General features: G+C 42.6%; 1 protein-coding gene and 1 non-coding gene across 23 annotated transcripts in view; both read right to left on the bottom strand.

The window, feature by feature from the left end:
* Positions 1 to 21434, bottom strand: part of CCDC158 (coiled-coil domain containing 158) — a 93829-nt gene that overhangs the window by 25712 nt on the left and 46683 nt on the right. For 21 of the 22 annotated variants that reach the window (XR_004283505.1, XM_032334635.1, XM_032334653.1 and 18 more), the window contains 7 exons: positions 20877 to 21359; positions 17606 to 17795; positions 15504 to 15656; positions 13165 to 13277; positions 10989 to 11147; positions 9858 to 9950; positions 8773 to 8898 (listed from right to left, as the gene is read on the bottom strand). Coding sequence is in view for 21 of the 22 variants with exons in the window: in XM_032334635.1 (XP_032190526.1) it covers positions 8773 to 8898; positions 9858 to 9950; positions 10989 to 11147; positions 13165 to 13277; positions 15504 to 15656; positions 17606 to 17795; positions 20877 to 21359 (1317 nt within the window). In the remaining variant the exon portion in view is untranslated. The remainder of the gene's footprint in view (positions 1 to 8772; positions 8899 to 9857; positions 9951 to 10988; positions 11148 to 13164; positions 13278 to 15503; positions 15657 to 17605; positions 17796 to 20876; positions 21360 to 21434) is intronic. The other variant, XM_032334652.1, reaches the window with a different exon arrangement.
* On the bottom strand, positions 14517 to 14623 carry LOC116585443. Its single transcript, XR_004283632.1, has one exon. It is a non-coding gene; the product is annotated as a U6 spliceosomal RNA (small nuclear RNA).

Consider the following 21434-nt stretch of genomic DNA (forward strand, 5'->3'; position numbering starts at 1 on the left):
TCTCTCGCTCAAATAAGTAAGTAAACAAACAAACAAAAAAAAGTGGCCAGAGAAAATATTACCTCCAAAGAAGCAACGGGAAGACTTAAAACTGATTTACCAGTAGAAACAATAGAATCCAGAATACAACGTTTTACAATGAATTCAAGTCACTCACCCATTAAACAATATTTATGGAGTATCTACTATATGCTAGATACTGTTGTAGGTACTTTAGGATAGCATCAATGAATAAAACGAAGAATGCACGTTACTTTTATTGTATAAAATTATATAGTAAATGTTTTTAAGAGAAGAAATTGTACAAAGTATGCCTGACAGTCTATTTAGGAAATACAGTTCATTTTTGTTTTTAGAATTACTTAAAGTTTTGATTCAAGACATGACTGGCACTTTCTCAGTCATGAATGATATCCTTTATAATCAAGTACAGTTTATTTTTGCACAATTAGACACACCTCCTAAGGTGGTTTTGGGTAATAAAAAGTTGTTTCATTTCAGAGCTGATGTTTCTAGATGACCCTAGAGGTCTTCTAGTCCAGACTCTTCATTAGAGATGCACAGAGCAAGGCACAATATATTCGGCTTTCCAAGGTCACACAAGCAGTGAGACACACACAACGACTTCTGGTCAAATGTTCTTTGCTGTTGTTTATTTGTTGTTTGGTTTGTGGGGTTATTTGGGGGGGTTAATTTTTTATCAAAGTAACATGTACATAATTTGAAAGATAATTTTTAACCCTTAAAACCAAAAAGCAGCTGTCTCTTGCTCTTTCTCTCTGCCTACCTCCTAGTTCTAATCTCCAGAGAGAACCGTGTTTAACTTCTAATATTAGTATTATCATTCGATTGTTTGACAGAATGTTTGATTATTTGTTGTGTGAGAGCTTGTTGAGTGCACACATCTGGAGTGTGTGAGAGAAGTCGTCTTCCACTTTTAGTCACTTCACAGTACATGCCTTTCATTTAAAATGCACAGGTGGGGTAACTGGCAGGTCACTGGTGATCCCTTTACTATACTGCTAACTAACGAAATTGATTTTTATGTGCTATTTATGGAATAAGTTTTATTTCTTTGGAGTTGGGACTGAATATTGGTTGCAGGGGATTAGTGGTTCCATAAATATATATCACCAGAGGAGACAAAGCCTGAATCTTTCATTGCACATGTTTTCCCCTGAGATTTAAAGTATAAAAAATTAAAAATAAAATTTTCCAAAGTCTCTAAAGTTTTAACTAAAGGGAATAAAAACACGTTATGATTATTAAAGTTTAATGATTATAAATAAATTTATATTCATGAAAGAATAATATACAGCAAATCATTTTCATCTTGGTAGAATATTAAACATATCACTAAATTGCCCTTGGCATTTGAAGTGATGCTTATTTTAGCCATCTCACAGTTTGCTTTGTAATCTGGAAATGCTTGTGATGGAAAACACTGAATATACGATTATAAAATAATGTACTTTAACAATTATTATTGGTAAATTGGAAGATGACAGTGGAGTAGGAGGATCCTAGGCTTGCATCATTCCACAAGTACAATTAGATAACTATCAAATTATCCTAAATAAGTCAGAAATTGACCTGAAGATTGGCAGAACAAACCACACACAAATAAAGGTAGAGAAGAGGCCACACTGAAAAAGGTAGAAAATCCGGAGACATGGTTTCAGAGATAAATGGATCCTGGCCACTGCATGAGGGAGGGAAAAGCGTGAGAGACAGACTAACGCAAAGGTGAGCGCACAGGTAAAATGAATCTCCATAGGAACTGGCTTGGAAAGAAAAAAGGGGCAGAATTTTGTGACCTCTAGCAACTTGTGGGGCTTAAAGTCTGGAGTTTTAAAGGTCAATGGGCTTGATTTGGATAGAGACTGGGGGGCACTGCAGTATTCTTGGAGAGAAGGCAGACAAACCACCTGTGGACATGCAGAATGGAAGCAGTGATCTGAAGAACACTTGGGCCACACAGTGGGGATGTTATCTGCTCATCTTGGAGTGTGTCCCAGAGGTCGCATGCATGGATCCTCTGAGAACAAAGGAACGGGCTGGTGCCATTTCCCCCCCTCCCCCTCAGTATAAGCACAGGCCACCTGTGGGAACCAGCTCAGCACCAACACCTGCTCCCTAACATGCTTACACCAAGCCCCATCACCATCCCCTCCACATTCCAGAGTAACCAACCCTCCTAGCCATGCTTGCCTCAATCCCAGCGTGAGGGCAAACTCCCCCAGAAGACCAGCCCCAAACACTATTCACACAGTGTCTCCCAACATGGGAGTTTTATAGAGCTTGGTTCCAGCAGCAGTGGCAAAAGGTCTCATTTCACAAATAGACCTGAGCCCACTTACTTAAAACTTGCCACATTCAGGCTACAGACCAAACATTATCCACAATAGGGAAAGAGAGCCTCTGCAGACGACTGGCCTAAACAATAAAGTGGCCAGGACAAAACAGCAGAGCACAAGCAACGAACACTAAAGATACTCCGGGAAGCACCAGGACTTGGGGGAGTGGGGATACTACAAGGCAGGGCACTACAGGACCTCTTCTTTGTAAGGCCATTAGCCTCAAGAACATGAGACATAGCTGACTTTCCTAACATACAGAAATAGGCACGGAGACTTAGACAAAATGGGGAGACAGACAGATTTATACCAAATGAGAGAAAAGGACAAGACATATCCAAAGATCTAAGCAAAACAGATATATCACATGTCTGATTAAGTGTTTAAAGCAATGATCATGAAGATACTCACTGGACTTGAGACAAGAGTGGAAGACATGAGTGAGACTCTTAATCCAGAGATGAAAGGTATAAGAAACAAAATGAGAAACACCCTGATGGAATAAACAGCAGGGTGGCAGAAGCAGGAGAAAGAATAAGTCATCTAGAAGAGTAATGTAAAGTAATCAAGTTGAACAAAAGAGAGAAAAAATAATTATGTAAAATGAGAATAGGTTTAGGGAACTCAGCAACTGCATCAAATGTAACAACATTTGTATTATAGAAGTCCTAGAAAAAGGAGACAGAGAAAAGGGGACAGAAAATTTATTTGAAGAAGTAACAGCCGAAAACTTCCCTAATCTTGGGAAAGAGCTATCCAGAGCCAAGAGGCCCAGAGAATGCCCATAAAAATTAACAAAAGCAGACCCACACCAAGACACACTGTAACTAAACTGACAATATAGTAAGAAAAGGAAAAATATTTTTTTGGAAGATATTTATTCATTTATTTACTTAATAATGGGGGTGGAGAGAGAGAGAGAGTGAGAGCATTAGCAGAAGGAAGGGGCAGAGGGAGAAGCAGACATTCTGCTGAGCAGGGAGCCTCATGTGGGGCTCGATCCCAGGATCCTGGGATCATGACCTGGGCCAAAGGCAGATGCTCAACGAACTGAACCACCCACGTGCCCCAAAAGGAAAAATTTTAAAACAGCAAGACAAAAGTGTCCTTAACTTATAAGGGAAAACCCAAAAAGCCAGCTGAACAATTCTCAACAGAAACTTGGCAAGTCAGTAGAAAGTGGCATGATATATTCAAAGTGCTAAATGGGAAAAATGTGGAGCCAAGAATACTCCATCCAGCAAGGCTATCCTTCAGAACAGAGGAGAGATAAAGAGTGTCCCAGAAACACAAAATCTAAAGGAGTTCATAAACAACAAACCAGTTTTGCAAGCAATATTAAAGGTGACTCTGAGTGGGAAGGAGAGACCAAAAGTAACAGTATAAAGGTAGGAAACACAACAGCAGTAAAAATTTCTATAAGTAAACGTTTATGGAACTCACAAAATAAAGGGATGTAAAATATAACAACATATACCTAAAACATGGGAGGAAAGGAGGAAAGGATGGGTCCAAACTTAAATGACGATCAACTTAATATACACTGCTATACGCAGAAGAGATTATATACAAACCTCATGGGAACTGTGTATCAAAAAATACAAATAAATATGCAAAGAATAAAGAGAAATAAATCCAAATATATTACTAAGAAAAATAGCAAGCCATGAAAGATAAGAAAGAATCAGAGAAAACCTTCATGAACCACCACAAAACAAATAATAAAATGATAATAAATACATATCTACTAATTATTACTATGAATGTAAGTGGATTAAATGCTCCAATCAAAAGGTGACAGAATGGATTAAAAATATAAGACCCATCTATATGTTGCTAACAAGAGACTCATATTAGACCTAATGACATCTGCAGATTGAAAAGTGAGGGTATGGAGAAATAACTATCATGCAAATGGATGTCAAAAGGAAGCAGGAGTAGCAATAGTTATTACCAGGTAAAAAGACTTTATTTATTTATTTATTCATTCATTCTTTCATTCATTCTTGAGAGAGAGAAAACAAGCACAAGTGGGGGTGAAGGGCAGAGGGAAAAGGAGAGAATCCCAAGCAGGCTCTATGCACAGCATGGAGTCCCATGTGGGGCCCAATCCCAAGACCCTGAGATCATGACCCAAGCCGAAATCAAGAGTAAGACACTCAACTGACTGAACCACTCAGGCGCCCTGGATAAGATGGACTGTAAAACAAAGACTAAAACAGGAGACAAAGAAAGATACTATATAATAATAAAGGGGACAATATAGCAACTGTAACCCAACAGTTGATAGAGCAACTGTTAAGTATTTATTCACCCAACATAGAAGCACCCAAATACATAAAACAGTTAATAACAAACATTAAGGAACTAATTGATAATAATACAATAATAGTATGGGACTTTCACCCCACTTAATTCAACAGACAGATCATTCAAACAGAACATCAACATGGAAACAGTGGCTTTGAATGACACACTGGAACAGATGGATTTAACAGATACATTCAGGACATTCCATCTTAAATTAGCAGAATACATATCTTTTTCAGGTGCACATAGAATGTTCTACAGAGTAGATTACATATTAGGCCTCGAAACAAGCCTCAACAAATTCAAGAAGATCAAAGTCACACCATGTACATTTTCTGACCACAACACTATGAAACTAGAAGTCAACCACAAGAAAAAATCTGGAAAGACCACAAACACATGGAGGTTAAATAACACATTATGAAACAATGAATGGGTCCACCAAGAAATCGAAGAAGAAATAAAGAAGTACATGGAAACAAAATGAAAATGAAAACACAATGGTCCAAAACCGTTTGGGATGCAGCAAAAGCAGTTCTAAGAGGGAAGTTATAACAATATAAGCCTACTTCAAAGAACAAGAAAAATCTCAACAACTTCATCTTATACTTAAAGGAGCTAGAAAAAGAATATCAAAGCCTAAAGCCAGAAAGAAGAAAAAAAATAAAGATTAGAGCAGGAATAAATGATATAGAAACTAAAAAAACAATAGAGCAGATCAATGAGACCAGGAGCTGGTTCTGAAGAAGAACAATGAAAGAAGAAATGATTAAAACTGATAAACCTCTAGCCAGACTTATCAAGAAAAAAGGAGAAAGGACTCAAATAAATAAAATCACAAATGAGATAGGAGAAATGACAACCAACATCACTGAAATACAAACAATTATAAGAGAATATGAAAAATTATATACCAACAAATTGGACAATATAGAAGAAATGATAAATTCCCAGAAATATATAATCTATCAAAATTGAAACAGGAAGAAAGAGAAAATTGAACAAACTGATAACTAGCAAAGAAATTGAGTCAGTAATCACAAACCTCCCAAAACAAAAGCCCAGGACCAGATGCTTCACAGGTGAATTCTACCAAACATTTAAAGAAGAATTAATCTGTTCTTCTCAAATTACTTCCAAAAATAGAAAAGGAAAACTTCCAAATTCATTCTATGAGGCCAGCATTACCCTGATACAAAGCCAGATAAAGACTTCACTAAAAAAGAGAACTACAGGCCAATATCCCTGAGGAACACAGATGCAAAATTTTCAGCAGACTACAAGCAAACAAAATTCAACAATACATTAAAGAAAAAATCATTCACCATGATCAAGTAGGATTTATTCCTAGGTTGCAAGGGTGCTTCAACATTTGCAAATCAATAAACATGATACATCACATCAGTAAGAGAAAGGATGAGAATCAATCATTTCAAAAAATGTAAGAAAAGCATTTGACAAAGTACAATATGCATTCATGATAAAAACCCTCAATAAAGTATAAAGATAAAACCCCTCAACATATAAAGACTCCAGATGAAAGACCCAGAATTAATATCATCCTTAATGGGAAAAAACTGAGTGCTTTTCATCTATGGTAAGGAATAGGACAAGGATGTCGACTCTCACCACTTTTATTCAATGTAGTATTGGAAGTCTTAGCCACAGCAATCAGACAACAAAAAGAAATAAATGGCCTCGAGAGTAAGAAAGAAGTACAATTTTCACTATTTGCAGATGAGATACTATATATAGAAAACCTGAGAGTCCACCAAAAGGCTGCTAGAACTGATAAATGAATTCAGTAAATTTTCAGGATACAAAATCAGTGCTCAGAAATCTGTTGCATTTCTGAACACCAATAATGAAGCAGCAGAAAATGAAATTAAGAAAACAATCTCATTTACAGTTGCACGAAAAATAATAAGATGCCTAGGAATAAACCTAACCAATGAGGTGAAGACCTTTTGCTCTGAAAACTGTAAAATACTGATGAAAGAAATTGAAGACAACACAAAGAAATAGAAAAAAATTCCATGCTCATGATTGGAAGAACAAATACTGTTAAAATGTCTGTACTACCCAAAGTAATATTCACATTTAATGCAATCCCTATCAAAATACCAGAAGCACTTTTTCCACAGAACTAGAACAAACAATCCTATAATTTGTATAGAACTAGAAAAGTTCTATACAACAGGGGTGCCTGGGTGTCTCAGTTTGTTGAGCAGCTGCCTTTGGCTCAGGTCATGATCCCAGGGTCCTGGGATCGAGTCCTGCATTGGGTTCCCTGCTCAGCGGAGAGCCTGCTTCTCCCTCTCCCTTTGCCTGCTGCTCTGCCTACTTGTGTTCTCGCTCCATCTAATAAATAAATAACATCTTAAAAAAAAAAAAGGACTCGAGAAGACCCCAATAGCCAAAGCAATCTTGAAAAAGAAAAGCTGGAGGCATCATAATTCTGGCGTTTGTGTTATATTACAAAGTTGTTGTGATCAAAACAGTATGGTACTGGCACAAAAACAGGTCCATAGATCAATGGAACAGAATAGAGAACCTAGAAATAATCCCACAACTATATGGTCAATTAATCTTTGGCAAAGCAGGGAAGAGTATCCAATGGGAAAAAGATGGTCTCTACACCCAGTGATGTTAAGAAAACTGAACACCAATGTGCAAAAGAAAGAAACTGGATGACTTTCTTATACCAAAAACAAAAATAAACCCAAAATGGATTAAACACCCTAAATGTGAGAGCTGAACCCATAAAAATCCTAGAAGAAAACACAGGCAGTAACTTATTTAACATCGACCGAAGCAAATATTTTCCTAGCTATGTCTCCTGAGGCAAGAGAAACAAAAGCAAAAATAAACTACTGGGGCTACATCAAAGTAAAAGGCTTCTGCACAGTGAAGGAAACAATCACCAAATCTGACAGACAATTTACTGAATGGGAGAAGATATTTGCAAATGGCATGTCTAATAAAGGATTAGTGTCCAACGTATATAAAGATCAACACCCAAAACCCAAATAATCAAATGAAAACACAGGCAGAAGACATGAACAGACATTTCTCCAAAAAGACATCCAAATGGCCAACAGACACACGAAAAGATGCCCAACATCACCCATCATCATGGAAATATAAATCAAAACTACAATGAGATATCACCTCACGCCAGTCAGAATGGCTATAATCCACCGACGACACAAGAAACAGCAGGTGTTGGCGAGGATGTGGAGAAGACGCGTTATGCGGTGTTGGTGGGAGCACAAAGTGGTGCAGCCACTGTAGAAGACAGTATGGAGGTTCCTCAAGAAGTTAAAAACAGAACTGCCTTATGACCCAGCAATTGCACTAGTAGGTATTTACCTAAGGACTACAAGAGATCATTCGAAGGGATACACGCACCCTATGTTTGTGGTAGCATGATTTACAACAGCCAAGCAATGGAAGCAGCCCGATGGCCATCGACTGATGAACGCATAAAGAAGAGGTGGTGTGCATACACACAATGGGACGTTCCTCGGCCACAAAAAGAATAAAATCTTGCCATGTACAATGATGTAAATGGAGTTAGAGTCTGATGCTGAGTGAAATCGGTCAGAGAAAGACAAATACCATACGATCTCACTCACCTGTGAAATGTAAGAAACAAAATAAACGAGCAATGGGGGAAAAAGAGAGAGGGACAGACAAATCAAACAAACCCCGAACCCTAGAGAACCACCTGATGGTTACCAGAAGGGAGGTGTGGGCTGGGGGGTGGGTGAGCAGGTGATGGGGATTAGGAGCGCACCTGTGACGAGCACTGGGCAGTGCTGAACCACTATACTGTCCACCCGAAACGAGTACTACAGTGTGTTAACCCACTGGAATTAAAATGAAAACTTAAAAAAAATTATTGTTAACATTAGTCCCACCGAACAGCTCATCTGTCTTCCCAAGAGGAAATACCAGATAGTGAAGTTAGGGTTGGCATTCATTGAAATCTAGCAAGTGAAAGTGTCCTAACTCTAGATGTATTCTCCAGTGAAATTCCTCTGGATTTAGTTATTTGCGCAGGAGGGCACGTGCGTCAGGGATGAGGGGACCCGCTGCTTACGTGAGACAGGAAGCTGGCCGTGGACTGGGACGACGGCACGTTGGAATGGGAGCGGGTGGCCGTGGGCGGCTGCAGGAGGCGCGACTTCACCGAAGTGTTCGAGGTGAACCCGGGGCCCTGAAGTTCCTGGAAAGCGACACAGATGGGAGCAAAGACAGTTGTCGACCGACACCCAGAACTGTGGGATCAGATGCATTTTGCAAACATAATCTGTCTCAGGCACTGAACGTCTACAGAGTCATCATGCAGAGTATCAAGCCAGATGCTTCTACCCAAGTTACTCTTCGAGATGAAGCAGATGCTCAAGAAGGTGCCTTCCCGCAGCATCGTGAAAAGCCCTAGAGAGGGGAAGACAGCTTGGGGTGTCGCTAGGCTGGCTTCTCGGTTTTGCCGAAGACCCCACAGTAGGCCTGACAAACTGCTCAGCCCACGCGAGCATCTGTTACTGAGACTCTACTGTAGGGCGCCTGGGTGGCTCAGTAGGTTAGGCCTCTGCCTTCAGCTCGGGTCATGATCTCAGGGTCCTGGGATCGAGCCCTGCTTCAGGCTCTCTGCTCAGCGGGGAGCCTACTCTCCGCCCCCCCCATGCCTGCCTCTCTGCCTACTTGGGATCTGTCAAATAAATATCTTCTAAAAAAGGACTTTCATGTATGTTTGCAGCTTTAAAATATACTTGGAACACAGATGTATATGTACCGTTCTTAAAGAACACGCTTCTGTCATGCAGATTAAATCATGTTGGCTTTTCCCCAAACAAGACAAACACAGCTGGGGCTTTGCACTTGCTTAACCTCCTTCTATATGGAAGATTCTTCCTCAGGCATCCTCAAGGCACCTCTGTTGCTCACCCCTCGTATTACAAACGTAACAGAGAGTACGGTGCTTTAATTTGCTACAAAACTGGTAACAGGAAAAGGATAGGTATAGAATGTAAAGATGTTTCTACAGAATTTATAATGGTTAGTTTCCGATAATGTTGAAAGTACACTTGAATGTTTCTAAGGCACATGAAGAAAATATAGAAGTACATCAAAGAGTGGCACTATTTTTTGTTTAAACTATGATGGAAAAAAAAAAGACCTCACTTTTACATCCAAAGTGTGTTGAAGTTTTAGGCGCACAGACTCTTGCTCCTGACGCTGTATGATATCTTGACATTCTGCAAACTGCAAAGATGCCTGTGATCAAGGAACCACAGGTGGTTTAGCCTCTGTTCTTTGCACGGTTTGATTCATCTATAAATAACTGATTTGCTAGCTCTTAAAGAGAACTTCCCCCACTCTTAGCACACTAACTTGCATTTATCTATTTATTTTATTCAGTAAACTCAGAACAATTGGAGGCCCTGGCTTTATTCTCTGTATCTCCAGCATGTATACAACATTTAGTACATGAAGGGCATTCGACAGAATGAAAAAACAGGATGAAATGAGCAAAGAGCTTTAACAATATAAAATATATATACACACACACACAATAACAATATAAAATACACACACACACACACACACAGAGAAGTAACAACTGAAATTCACTGAGTCAATTTTTTAAAATTTGGTTTTAAAACCAAAGTTGACACAGGTGGGATCACAGATCATTTTACCACCAAGGCTCTGATTTCTTAAGAATCAAGGACTAGTCTGGGTATATTTTTAGCCTTTCAGAGTTCTTGGGTGACAAAAAGATTTATTCCTCTCTGATGAATGGTAACTACAAATACAATGTCATAAATCCTTCTCATTTTTTTTTTTGACCTTCTGACACTTCGTGGTAATTCTTCTCATTCTTTAAGCTGTGTTTACTGCCTGCATTTTCTGGACCCCAACAAATGTCAAACATCAGCATTACACTATCATTTTATTGATATCATTAACAGACTATATTCTACCTAGTGTTCAAGTCGTTCTGTGGCAGTTAGTTAGACTGGAGACATTCTTATTTCTTCAGTCTACTGAGGACATCAAGAGCATCTCTTGTCTCATACCTTGGTGCCCCTAGTGACTGTGTTAGCTCCAAAAAGAGAATGTGGCAAAATGTTATCATTATAACTATGTTTTAAAGCACAGAAGAGCCTTCTCCATAGGAAATGGTTTTTCCTTGTGCTAGGTGACTGTGGTATACTAGAGATTTGGTTCACATCAACACGGGGCTTTGATGCAGAGCTAGTCTACTTAATAGCTATGTAGCTGATAATTACACCTTTAGTGAATAACTACCTTATCAAGGGCAACTTCCATATTCGCGACCTTTTCTTTCAAACGTCGTTCCTGGGATCTCAGGACCTCCAGTTCTCCCGCCATCTTGTTTTTTTCTGTTGCAACAGTACTCAGTTCCTGGCTTAATTTATTCTTCTCTTCTTTTAGAAAATGCTTTTCCTGTAATGAGAGAGGAAAAAATATCAGAAATAATATACTGATTTAGGTGCCCTGATGTGATGGAAATATGAAACTTGCATAAAGGCCTGAACTGTAGTTCAACTCATACACCATTTAATTGCTTTGGAGTTGGAGCTGGGAACTGTTGGAATTGTTACCACGGACTCTTTTATTTTTATCACTACTGGTATTATTACTTCTTCTTAAATCTTCATAAATCTTATTAAATCTTTGATAAAACCTACAAAACACGTCATAACTGTGTTGCATAAAAAGAGATAGCATGATGGTGGATTGAGATTGAGTAATCATACATTCAACTTTACTGAAATTTGTTCAAAATGACAAAAGAGATTTAAAGAAGATGGCTTTATTTGAAAGCTTTGGGGCTTCTATTTTGTTTCAAGGTTGAATATTCATTTCACAAATGCCTACTGCAGACCCCAAAAAGATGGGGCCCACGGTTCCTGCCCTCAAGGTCCAGTGATACAAATGTTCTTATTGATCTACTTCTGGAAGAGTCTTTGGTATTCGACAAAATCTCATTGAAATTCATACACATTCCTCTAAAAAAACAATCATGGACTAGGGAGACAAAAAGAAATGCACAGTAGTCAAGTAACCTCAACTGCTTGAGTCTGTATTTGTTTCTTTGAGAAAATGTATAATGTAAAAAAGGTAGATGGTGCTGTTGCTATAATAATCCTTTTGGATGGAAATAATTGTTTTTTTCTGATTAGTTAGACAGAAAAGGCTTCAGAAAGAAAGATAAATGTGACAAGTTGTCTCCCTTCTGTTTGAATGTCTGTGGGTTTTGATGAATCCTGTCCTCTGGGTGGAGGCGGGTACCTGTGATGACTGCAGGCAGGGACCCCTTGTGCCTAAGATTTCCCATGGGGGATGAGAATAAGCATGGCTTTAGGTCCCAAATGAGCAAATAATCGAAGGAGAAAAAAAAAATTAGGATAAGAGAAAAGGAGGGAAGAAAAAAATAGGAAAAAACCTGAAAAAGGAAATAACTCAGTCCGTATGCTGAGGGGTCTGCACAAACACGTGCCTTTGTACATACTCGGGATGGTTCTGCCTCACTCTGAAGAAGGATGTCACCAGGTCCTTTTGGGTAAGGGGAAAGCAATCACTTGAGCTGCCCCTGTCTTCTACGTATGCTCTTGACTTCCTACCCCTGTTACAGTCAGTCCTGATATAAATTCCTTTGAAACTGGTGATTTGTTCCAAAGTGACTGATGTATCAGGGAACATCGGAGCACAACGCCGATTTCACACTTACTAAGCGAGTTTCATTTATGAGAAATACTAAGTCAATGAAAAATGACGCCCAGCTAAACAGAGCTGGGCAGGAAAACACAGAACGCATACATGTGCACTCCTCAAACACCCATCTACCGCCGCCTCAGTTTACCTTGTTAGGAGTCACATCCATGCGCATTCGGCGTTAAGAAACCCTCCCTTTACCCCCTTATCATACCTCACAAGCCACAACTCTGATGTACACTTCCGCAAGCAACCTTCAGGTCTTTCTCAAGATAAAGGACCATATTTACTGTAGTGTTTATGTGTTTCTTCACCATTTAACATGTGACTTGTGTAAAACTGTGCTACCGTTTTCATTTGATTCCTCTTTCTGGCACGTCACTGATGAAATCTGTTGGTCGGGCCCTCTGAATCCCACTGTTCTCAGCGTCCCCAGGGCTCGGACCGCACAGTCCGGCAGAGCACAGTGATTTCAAGAACACACACATCACATTATTTCAGAACACACAGATCAAATAAAATCATTCTGTCTCTACCAGGAAAGTCCTTTTGCCCATTTTCTGCATTGAAAACACGAGCTCTTTCAAGGTCCTACTCAAACGTTCCTTTGGAGCGTTTCCCTCATTCTCTTGGTCAGAAAGAACCTTATGTCTCCTGTGTACTTTGTCACTCTGCCATGTCTTCTGCCTGGCATGTATTCGAGGGGGACACACTGGCGTCCTCCACTCCGAGGACACGGACTCACCTTATTTGCGTTAGTCATTGCCTCTTCCAAAAACTGTATCTTGCTCTGCAGGGCGTCTATTTGACCTCTTTTTGCTGTGATTTGCTTCTGCATCCCCATTGCCACTTTCATAGCTGGGGGGAAAAAGGAAGCAAACCGCCTTCGTTTCTAAGGTTTCTAAATTTTGAGCGCCAACTATAAATTGATGGTTAAATATTGGGACACGGGGACACGATTCTCCAAGGCATCTGGACAGTTTCAAGAGAGTGATATGACAGTTTTCAGCAATTGCTCAGAGATTTGGAGCTGAAACTGATGTTTTGTGATTTCCTTCCTATTGGTATTAATTTCATTGACCGTAATAACTTGCCGTACCGCCCATGGTTGTAATATTGACCAAATTCATACTCACCCATATAGAAAACATATGCATAAACACAGTCATATAATGAATAATATATATAGTATTTTTACTAAAATAATTTTCCAGAAGTTCATATTCAAAATACCATACAGACATCTCTTACTTGTTCATATGCTATCCTATAAACATGTCACAGTGACTGTGTAAGGCATCTATTATTAAGTGATGTTTTTAAAAAGTCCTGCGATACCACAAACCATTCAATTTTCATTGCCGTGGTTACCGCATGTGTTTGGAACTCACTGCTGTTTCAACCATCACATTCGCAGCGTGGGCATGTATGGAATTATTTTAGTAAAACTAGGGATAGGATGACAATGTTCAAGGCAGGCAGGAGGCAATGACCAGTTCAGACACGGCAGACCTCTGGAAAGATCCATGATCTATCCTCACTTGGACCTTCGGAGCCAGAGACCCATGTTGTTTTCCACAGGCAGCTGAGGAAAGAGGTTTGAAAATGCCGTGGCTTTGGGTCCGATCCAGATAGAGCATAGAGGGTGAAAAGAGAAACTGTATCATTCTTTAGAAACAAACTCTCAGAGGATAAAAGGTCTGACTTCTTGCTAACCAGACACAGTTCCTCTAGCTGAGCTGTCCAAACAGGGCTGATGGGGCAGAGCACACGGCTTTCCTGAGGGAGCGGCAGTCCGACACCATTTGCTCACCGCTCACCTCTTCCTACCGCTGCGAACAACTCTGGTCTCATTAAGCGGTCATGGTTGGCCTTCAAAACTTTTCTTCAATCTCTTTCGTGTGGTCGGGGCTGTGGCTGAAATGCCTGGAGGGCACTGAGGAAAGGAGTCTCTTTGGTAGCGGTGGGGGGTGAGGGGAAGTGGGGGTGGGGGAGTGGGGGTGGGGGCAGGGAACAGACCCCAAATGGGCTCCTGAGTGACCTCTTCAAACCCCAGCATTTTTTGGTGTTAACCAGCAAAGGAAAGGGAGGGAGGCACAAAATACAGGATGCTTCGAGAATCTGTGTGCTGCCTCTGGACAGGGGCCACGGTAACCTTCTCTGAATGGTTCCAGTTTTAGTATATGTGCTGCTGAAGCGGGCACAGAAATCAATCTTTTGACATTAAAAAATATTGAGAAATAAAAAAAAAAATAGACTTTACTTAGCTTAATGTTTATTTTTTTTTTCAAAGATTTTATTTATTTATTTGACAGAGATCACAAGTAGTCAGAGAGACAGGCAGAGAGAGAGGAGGAAGCAGGGTCCCCGCTGAGCAGAGAGCCCGATGTGGGGCTCAATCCCAAGGCCCTGAGATCATGACCCGAGTCAAATGTAGAGGCTTAACCCACTTAGCCACCCAGGTGCCCCTAGATTAATGTTTATTCATATATATTCATACTCATTTATATATACAGCTGTACCAACATCGATACGAATGATACAAGACCACAGAGAGCCTTCTCTCTCAGAATTAATACGGGCAGCAGGAGACAAAGGGAACAATGGGGTTAAGTGGTGACAAGGGACCACTCATTCCGGCAGCTCAATTCCCAGGGCTTTATCCCACTTTTACCACAGAGAAAGAATCAGGAACTGACAACCACAGACTTAGAGTTTATCTTGATAATGAACATGGGAAAAATAAGGGGACTGAATGAAAATCATCGGTAACTTGTATTTCTAGCAACGATTCCTTAAGAGTAATTAATTGGCACTTACAGACGGTGAGATCTGTTAGAAATTACTGAAACAGCCACAGGAAAAGACTCCAATACTTTAGGGATTAAACGAAGCACATGGCCTTTTCCCTAAAAAACCCTGAGCAGAATGTCTGCTCTCTGACACCTGGCATGGGTGGCCCTCGCTGTGTCTCTCACAGGGTGCGGCACCCAGAAGAGGCGGCGCGTGGCGTGTCCAGGTCTGTGCTTTAGTAAGTCTAGACCAGTGGAGTTAGAAGCAGGAATAAAATCCAGTAAAGCCTACCATGACCATCGGATCCTTCCATCGACTTCAACGTATTTCTCGTTTGTTCAAGTTCAGACTGTGCGGACTTCAGCTGCATTTTCAGTTTGTTTGTAGTAGCTTCCATTTCCTCAGTTTTGTTTCGGAAATTCCTTTTTAAGACATCGTAGTCCTCTGTAGCGTGCGATAATAACCGATGGTTACTTTTGTCTATGCCACTGCATGAGGCATACCTTACTTGTAACTAATGATCACAGAGCTGTAGAGCTGAGAGAGACTCCTTTAGCGACACCATCATTCGTTAGAGAAATCAGATGTACAGTCACTTTCCTGAGTGGGTCCACCTCCTTTACCCCCTGATGAGTCACCGTTTTCTCCCAACCGGCATAACTGGCTCACACCAGACGCACCTTTCTTGGGTGGTCACACCTACAACAGATCTCGCCACCACCTGTAAGGAGGTGTCTCTAAGACATGGTAAGTACCCGGAGGTTGCCACGTGTTCTGTCTTTTCAGCTCCAGTAATTATTAAAGTACTTGGCACGTACTCATCATTCTACACAAGAACACACCCCCCACACCTACTCATCTTTTTATATACTTCTATATGGTAGATTCACACATAAAGGGGACAGAGAGAGCCAAGGCCTCTTCGCTGCGATCTGTCTACCCAGACGTGTCCATGTGGCTGTCCCAGCACCACCCACACCGGCTGTCTCAGACGGGCTGGAGCTCACCCTCCGGCCCTCAAGCCTGCTCCTCTGAATGCTTTCTCTCTCTCGGTTGTTGGTGACCAGCGCACTGTTCTCCCAACACCACAGACCTAAAGCCTGAAGGCCGCACACAACTCCTCTAAATACTCTTCATTCTTTTTCTCATTTTCACTGCCACTGTCTTGGTTGAAGTTTTCATGGCTCCCTGGGGCCGCTGCAGGATCCCCTCTAACTGGCTGGCCTCTGGCCCTACAGTCTTGCCTTTCTCTATTTACCAGCCAAGACACTGTCCTTTCAAAACGTACATTTGATGACAATAATCTCCTACTTAATGTCTCTTGCTGGCTCCGCACTGTCTGGCTCTGCCCGTCTATTCTGCGTCATTTCTTAGCCCTGGTTCCTCTGCACTTTTACTCAAGTGCTTCTGAGGTCACGTTGTTATTTCAGGCCTCGTGCTTTTGCCCACGATGTTCTCTCTGCGGGGCTGCACCCCCACCTCCTTTCTTTTACCTGCCAAATCCCTTTTCTTCCCACAACGTTAGCAGAGGAGGTGTGAGTCCTACAGCAGACTCTCCTCCACCTGCACCCAGCACCCGGGCCTCACCCACCATCCGGTGACCCACTCTCTAGAGCTCTGGCTCGCAGCTAGCCGGGACCCTCACTCTTATGCTCCCAGGGCCTGTGGCAGTGTCTGGCCTAGTAAATGCTCAGGCATCCTTGACTCTGTGTGTGTGTGTGTGTGTGGTAGATGACACCTGTAGCACATTACTCGTGAACTAAAAATATTTTATTTTTAAATTTAAGATCTTGATTGATTTTTCAAGAAAGCTCCACGTCTGTTTACGATGTTGCTTCATGATGAAACCTCTCATCAAGCTATTTGACTCACAGGATTCATGGTTTCCACTTCCCTCACCCTTTTCTCGAAAACTCCGCAAAGAAGGGCGCCTGGGTGGCTCCATCAGTGAAGCCTCTGACTCTCGGTTTTAGCTGAGGTCACGAGCTTGGGGTTGTGAGACTGAGCCGCCTGATGGGCTCTGCGCTCCGTGGGGCGTCTGCTGCTCTCCCTCTGCCCCTCCCCCACTACACACACTTGCACTCTCTCTAAAATAAATAAATAAATCTTAAAAAGAAAACCCAACTCAGTCAAAAATTTCATGGACTCTGAAGCTGACTCAAATGAACAGTTAATGAGAGCAAGACGTGGGGGCTCTGTGAGCAGAAGCGGGATTTCGGGACAGCGTGGCTCTCCCTGTCCAGGATGTGGGAAGAGCGGCCCTGCTGCGACCCTGCTGCGGCCCTGCTGCGGCCCTGCTGCGGCCACGTTTCGCAACAGTCCCAGCGTCCGGGCTGGACTTCCCCGGCCGCGCTGCTCTAGTTGTCAGCAGAACGGGAACCGAAGGAACCTACCTGTGAGGCTGTTCAACTCGCTCCTACCGGTTTTCACCTCGTTTAATAACTGATCTCTCTCCTGTTTGATGTCCTTCACCGCTCGGAGCCGCTCGGAGCCCGCGTTCACCAGCTTTACCTTTTCCAGCTCCAGGTCACTCACGCGGGCCTCCAGCTCCCGTATCTTTGCATCTTTTTTATCTTTTAAAATCTAAACGTAGGGATAAATACAGAGAACAGAGTAAGAAGTAAAAAAATGTAGATGTACAAGTACTTCTGGTGGACACTGTATTGGTGTGCTCTCTGTATTTACTAGCTTTTCGCGATTTCCTAGAATATTGAGTTTTTATTTTATTATAAAACCTCAGCAGTAAATGCGCAAGCAAAAGGAACACTTTACCTTTGTTTTAACCCTAGCAGTCCATTGCCAATATCGTTTGCAGTAACTCTTCATTATTTCTATTCCTTTTTTTTCTTTTTTCATTCCGAAGAGGAATATACCGGGCACCTACTCTGTGCCAGGCACTACTTTACATGTTGGGACAGAGGAGGGAGGGGACGCCTGAGGGGAGGCAAGTGAGGCCCCAGGCGAGCGCCTTGCTGAGCTCTGAGTCCTAGATGCCTCACTAAACGTACTGCATCCCAGTCTGGAGCAGCAGGAAGGCCACTGTCCCCAGGGAGCTCACATTCCAGGGAGAGGAGACAGACAGCAACCACCATTTAATAGGTACTAATGAGCGACCGAAACAAGGAATCAAAGAAGGTGGGCAACCAGGACGAACGCCGGAGGGCTCTGCACGTAAGGGGTACGTTGGTACGTTGACAAGAGCCCAGCTGTTATTCTTATTAGAGCCTGCAACAGGGTTGGCCCTCCGCTGGTGTCTGGGAACTTGGACTTGGGAGGGTTCCCACCACTCCAACTGATAAGGGCTCTCTGTGCCTAAACCAGTTCTGCAAACAGAATGATTTATGCGGAGCACCTGCTCTCCTTATGGAAGCCCAGATTACTTGCCAGGCCCTGCGTGTTGGTGTTAGCAGTCCTCTGCATGAAAACCCTGGGGACTGGGTCTCCAATGAGCTGCCCTGGTCGGCAACATGTGACACGCAGTCTCGGACTCTTGCTGGGGGAGGGAAGCGCGTCCTCCGTGACTCTGCAGGACAGGACTTCGGGAAGCCTGTGCCTCATTTCCTCCATGGATCTTTGCCCGTTGCTGACTTTGCTTTTTATTATTTCCTGGTAATAAACTCTACCCAGGAGCACAACTACATGCTGAGTCCTGTGAGTCGTCCCAACAAACGGCTGAACCTGCGGGTAGTCTTGGGGACCCTGACCCTCTCTGCTGGGCAGAAACCTCACAGAGGGAGGTAAAGAAGCAAGTGATGTGACAGGATCAGGGACAGTTCTAGGCACAGGTAGTGTGTTCAGGGAACAGCAAGGCCATGAGAATGGCTGGCAGAAACCAGAATGTGCTATCCCAAACATGCCTCTTTGGCATAAGAATTATTTTGAGCTGATTATTTTGAGAAATAGCAGGCACAGGGGAAGTCTGAAAACAGAGGGTGCACTTTAAGGGATACTCAGACTTGTAAAGGAAGTCTCCATTTATAAGGATGTCTCTCGGGAAAGGAAGGATGACTAAATTATAAGAGAATCTTATCAATGGGGAAAGCATGCCTTCAATCTACAAACCAAACCTCCTTCCTTTATCCACAGTTTTCCTAGTCACCTTCCCATGGCTTCTCTCCCACACCCTTCTTTCGGCTAAAGATGGTATTTAAGCCTGAATTCTAAGCCACCTCTCTGAGTTACTAATTTCCCTGGGTTTCTCACTTGTATATATGAGAGTCATTGACTGGTTTTAAGATTTTACTTATTTGGGGCACCTGGGTGGCTCAGTGGGTTAAAGCCGCTGCCTTCAGCTCAGGTCATGATCTCAGGGTCCTGGGATGGAGTCCCACATTGGGCTCTCTGCTCAGCGGGGAGCCTGCTTCCCCCTCTCTCTCTGCCTGCCTCTCTGCCTACTTGTCCTACTTGTGATTTCTCTCTGTCAAATAAATAAATAAAATCTTTGAAAAAAAAAAGATTTTACGTATTTGAGAGAAAGATTTTATTTATTTATTTGTGAGAGAGAGTGCGCATATGAGCAGGGGGAGGGGCAGATGGAAGAGAGGAAGGAGCAGCAGACCCCCCACCCCTCCGAGCAAGGGGCCAGAGAGGACTCAATCCCGGGACTCTGAATCATGACCTGAGCCAAAGGCAGACACTTAACCAACTGAGCCACCCACGCATCCCCTATGAGATACATTTATTAATAAACTTCTTTGTTCTTCTCTTGTTGATGTGTCTTGGTTACTGAGAATTTAGAAAGACAGATGGAGAAGGATTTCTCCTGCTCTACATTGGAGTGGACAAGCATGAGGAGGAAGTAGTCAGACATAAAGTCAGAGAGAGAGCCATGGGCAGGACAATGTAAGGATGTGAAAGTTCATCCTGAGTGAGACAAGCCATTGGAGAGTTTTCAACATGGGAGTGATAAAATGTAACATTTTAAAATCTAATTTGGGCGCTGTGTGAAGGTAGGTGTGTTACATTCCCACCAACATGAAGGAGTATTGCCTTTTTTTTTTTTTTAAAGTAGGCTCCATGCCCAGCATAGAGCCCAATGTGGGGCCTGAACTCACGACCCTGAGATCAAGACCGGAGCAGAAATCTACAGTTGGATGCTTAACTGCTGAGCCACCCAGGCGCCCTGCGTGTTCTTTTTCTCCACAACCCTGTCAACACCTGGTGGAGATGGGTGTCTTCTCTACGTTACGTGCCCAAGTCCAAGTCAGTGTTGTATGGAAGAGCTGAACTGCTATCTTGTATACCTGAAACAAATACAATGAACTATGTTAACTGTTCTTTTGTTTCACAGATACAGAAGCCAAGATTGGAAGCAGTGCAGTCGGTGAGTGGTGAGGGATAGGTTTCAGTGCGAGGTCTGTCTGGGAGGGAGGAACTGCTTCAGACTATGGGATCAGAAATGGCTTCATGAGGAAACTGGATTTTCTGACGTTTTCCTCTTTCGTGCCAGCAGTCCCGAACCATTTCAGGGCCACCCACTCCTTTCAGAATCAAATAAAGGGATGGATCCTTTCTCACAAAAACACACAGATGGCACCAATACCTTCAAACCATCTCAGAGGGTCCACAGACTGTCCTCACGGAGCCCCTCTTCAGTGACTCAAGTCAACTTCCTCTTGAGGGTAAAGACAGTTAGAAGCTAAACCGCCCCAACCCTCTACAGACCTTGAACTCCTGGAGCTCCAGCCTCCTGTCACTGATCTCCTTCTCCAGCTGAGCCTTTTCCACTTGCATGGCGCCCGCCGTCCGCCCGTGCTGGCCAACCAGCTGGGTCATGTTCTCAATCTGCTGGCGCAAAATCTCTATCACCTTGTCCTTCTCTGCCATCTGTAGCCGGAGGGCCTCACACTCGGTCTGCACGTTCCTGAGGTGGTCGCCCTCGGTTTTCAGGTGCTGCAGCTCCTGCAATTTCAGGTCCACCCGGGACCGCAGCTTCGTGATCTCTGAATTGGTGGCCTCGATGGCTCTCTCCTTCTCCTGCAGGGAAGCGGTCAGGTCCGATACGGTCCTCTCGGAGCTCTCCAGAGTCATCTTCTTGGCCGTCAACTCTTCTACCACTTTGCGGAGCATCTCTTTGGTGGATTCAAGCTGAGCAGTCAAGGAGGACACTTTCTCTAGACTTTCATTCTTGCCCTGAATCGCTGCCATCTGATTGTGGGAGAGAAAGAAATTTTCATGTATTTGGGCAGATAGATGAGTTTAAAACAAGTTAGCTCACAAACA

The sequence above is a fragment of the Mustela erminea genome, chromosome 2 (genome assembly GCF_009829155.1).
Source record: "Mustela erminea isolate mMusErm1 chromosome 2, mMusErm1.Pri, whole genome shotgun sequence".
Taxonomy (NCBI): Eukaryota; Metazoa; Chordata; class Mammalia; order Carnivora; family Mustelidae; genus Mustela; species Mustela erminea.